General features: G+C 42.6%; 1 protein-coding gene across 1 annotated transcript in view; it reads left to right on the top strand.

Moving 5' to 3' along the window:
• The first annotated feature begins 1,196 nt into the window (after positions 1–1,196).
• The window catches only part of Nuf2 (NUF2 component of NDC80 kinetochore complex), a 30,396-nt gene continuing 28,019 nt past the window's right edge, over positions 1,197–3,573 (top strand). The window contains exon 1 of the mRNA XM_050158234.1: positions 1,197–1,488. Within this exon, the coding sequence (XP_050014191.1) occupies positions 1,226–1,488 (263 nt within the window). The 5' untranslated portion in view covers positions 1,197–1,225. The remainder of the gene's footprint in view (positions 1,489–3,573) is intronic.

The following is a 3,573-nucleotide window of genomic DNA, read 5'->3' on the forward strand; positions in this document are numbered from 1 at the left end:
CTGCACACAGTCATTGGCATGCGCGCGCACACACACACACACACACAAAGACGCGCACACACACAAAGACACACACATTTTTCTTTAAAGAGCCAGTATTAGGTTACTAACTTTTGGGGAAAAAATAAAGTTTTATCCTTGTAATTAAGAAATTTGAACAAACCATTAGTGTATTTTATTAACAATTTAAGTTCTAACATACTACCAACAGCTAAATATATAGTAAAAATTCTCCCTCAAATAGCTTTGACCACACATTCATCTCCGTTTTCTTCTGAGAAAGACCGCATAGTCTTTCTGCTCTTGGACTTCATGTAGTTCATTTGTTTCCTGTTTGGACACTTAAATGTTTTGGATATTTTGAGCACTTACCATTTGTGGTGGCTTTTTTTTTTTTACTACAAATCATGCAAAAATAGATCAAAATACAGCTAATACTTATTGAGCACTCACAACTTTGCCAGACACTTTATTAAGCATACTATATGAAATAATTCCCTGAATCTTAATGCTACTCCCTGAAGCAGACAGGACTAGTACGTTAGTCTGTAGAAAGGAGTTGTGGTGCCTGGCTCGAGGGGAGGGATTATCGGAGACAGAAGAAACTAAGATTCAGAGACTTAGTTTTACTCCAGATCATTCCAAATTACTTCTTTCAGGGCAGTGTTCTTAAATGTGAGGGAGGAGCTGATCAGATGAACTATTGATTAGGTACCTCCCAAGTCTCCAAGCCTTGCTTACAGAGGACTGTACCCAAATTCCGGCTAGGCTACTTTTGAACTACGGTGGGAGGCTTTGGGTCACTTACGCAATCTCTTTAACGTAGAGCGTTCTTTCTAAGGAAAATAGCAATCTCTATCCATCCACTCGCTTTCCCATGCCAAGCTTTCATGAATCTTAAGTGAAATGATGTGTACAAGTATCCAAGGCAGAACTTGACCCCATCAATGCTTATCGGATAGTGACATTGTTAATGTTACGCCAGCATTCTGAACAACGCTTTTGATCCAGTTGAGAACAAAACATCCTTTACCCACTGTCACTCCCTGAGCCTACTTGAGGGGCCGGAAACCGTCTGCCCGCTAACCGGGACGCCGGCGTAAAGTTCGGGAGAAAAGCTCTAACCACCGCGTAAACGCCTCCCGGAACTACGCCCTCTAGCTGCCGCACCCCACCCCGTCCTTCGGAGTCGCAGTTCCGACTAGAAGCCAGCTCCCTGAATATAATGGTTCCGCGGGCCTGGGGCCAAGCTTGTTGGGCCACACATCAAGTCCCACCCACCGTCTCCCAAGTCATTGCCACCTGTAGTGATCTGAAGCTGGGCAGGGATCAGAAATTCAGCCTTTTCTTGTGCAAAGTACTTTCCTCTGCAGAGAAGGAGCTGTACTGTGGCGAAACCTCTGCCTCCATCTACACATTTCGAATGGAAACATCTAGAAACTTCTTTCTACAGAAGGACCTTGCCGAGCCTTTCCTGAATCTGCAGAGGTAGGTCTGTGGTTTTTTGAAACACACCAACTATACTTGGGGTAGGATAATTTACTTCCCACGTACATTTATATTTTATACTGAAATCGATGACTAATGTTTGAAAGGCCCAAATCCAGATTTGAGATGATCCTATCTCTGAAAAAAAAAAAAAAGTTTGCAAGTATGAAATTCAGTAGTAGAAATGAAAATAACTTAAAGTCCAAATGCTGATGTAAGAAGAGTGCAGGGGAGGTCCAGACTCATGTAAGTGGCCCTGCGGAGGCTCTTAGAGTTTCTTTTCACTGGATCCTAATGCATTTCTACATGAGTGCTACAGTTACCCACAGTCAGTCGAGGTGGTTCCTTGCTGTATTTATTAATACTCAGCCCTGGACTGACTGTATCTGGAGTGCTGCATTCTTTTGCTATTAAGTTTTCAGAAGATATTGACTGTCTGGGGAAATAGCTCAATTAGGAAAGGCAGGACCCGAGTCAACCCCTAGAACCTACATATTTGTTTTTCTTTTTGAAGTTCTGCATGTGGTCCATTGGTTCTCAACATTGTGGAGAGAGACAGGCAAATGTCTGATCAGCCTAGCCTACTTGGGAACTTCTAGGCCTGTGAGACCATATTTTTAAGTAATTAAATATCATATCTAAATAAATAAGTAAAGGTGGGTGGCACCTGAGAAACAAAATCAGAGACTGCCTCTGGTCCACATGGACCCACACGCATACAAACATAGACTAACACAAGGGAAGATACTGACAAAGTAATATTTCAGGGGTAATTTAAAATAGGACAGTATGATAGTGTGAAATATACATTTTGTCATTGTCCAAAGTTCTTGGTGCACAGATCCCAAAATGGTTGGCATCATCAGTGATAGGTGAACGTTTGTAAGTTATGGTTAGCAGTTGCTTGGTAGCCTCTGATCCCTTGGGCCAGTGGGTAGGGGTGGGAGAAGGGTGGCAGGACGGGGGTGGGAGTGGTTTATGAGAAAACTAAGGCATTCCTATAGGATTAGGACATTCAGCCCCTGTCCCCTGATCCTGGGGACAGGAGAGACTAGAAGTTGCTGGCATTGATAAGATCAATCATACCTACATGATAAAACTTTTATAAAAACTCCAGAGAGCTGATTTTGAGAAACTCTGGGACAGCCAGACACTTCGTGATTCATAGAGGTGCCAAGTTCCTCCCTTATACTTGGCCCTGGTTGTCTCTTCATCCAGTGTTCATCCCTCATAATATCTTCTGGTATTTCCTTATGCCTTAGCTGCTCTAGCAGATGAATCAGATCTGAGGAGGGCATGGTAGGAACCCTGTGTGTAGTATACTGTCAGAAGCATAAGTAAAACAGCCTGGTCTTGTGACCATCGTGTCAATGGGGAGCAGTGTGAGGGCTAAGCCCTCAATCTGTGGGTTGTGATCTTATAGACCTGGAAGTAGTGTCAGAACTTTATGATCAGACGCCTAGTGGTGTCCACTACATAATGAATTATCTGCCTGCCTGCTTGATACTTGCCAGAAACCAGTCCCATTTTGGGAACAAATCTGTACTGATTTTGGTTGAAGGAGTGGGAAAAAGACGTATTCTTCTCTCTCAAAAATGGTAAGGTTTCCAAAAAATAGTCTCATAAAGTAGTGGCCACATGTAAGGAAGTAGTCTTTAATCGTGTAGTGGAAAAGGCTTAGAAGGAACATCACAGCTTTCCTCCTGGTTTTGGAAGCAGTGTCCTGTAAATAGAGATTAATACATCCTCTGCAGTTGCAGTCTCTGAAAATAGGATCAGTATTGAGGTTGCAGCAGCTTTCTCAGTAGCATGGGCAAGTGCCTTCTAGTGATTAGGGACACGCTAGAGTTAAAGGGAGTAGCCTTTAGAGTTCCTGCGCTCTGTGCTGTTTTGAAGGGTTGAGAGTCAGGGCATTATTTGACAGCTGTGTTTTGGGGTCCTCCATTTACCAGGAGGAGAGGCAAATTGTTGGCGCTTCTTTTTAAGCTGTAATTGTTTGAAGAAACACTGAGAGCCTAAAGTAGATTTCAAAACTTGTAACCCATTTCAGTTTTGTTTTTTTTTTTTTTTTTTTTTTTTTTTTTT

Source organism: Alexandromys fortis, unplaced genomic scaffold (assembly GCF_014885135.2).
Source record: "Alexandromys fortis isolate MF-2015 unplaced genomic scaffold, M_Fortis_MF-2015_v1.1 scaffold_106, whole genome shotgun sequence".
NCBI lineage: Eukaryota > Metazoa > Chordata > Mammalia > Rodentia > Cricetidae > Alexandromys > Alexandromys fortis.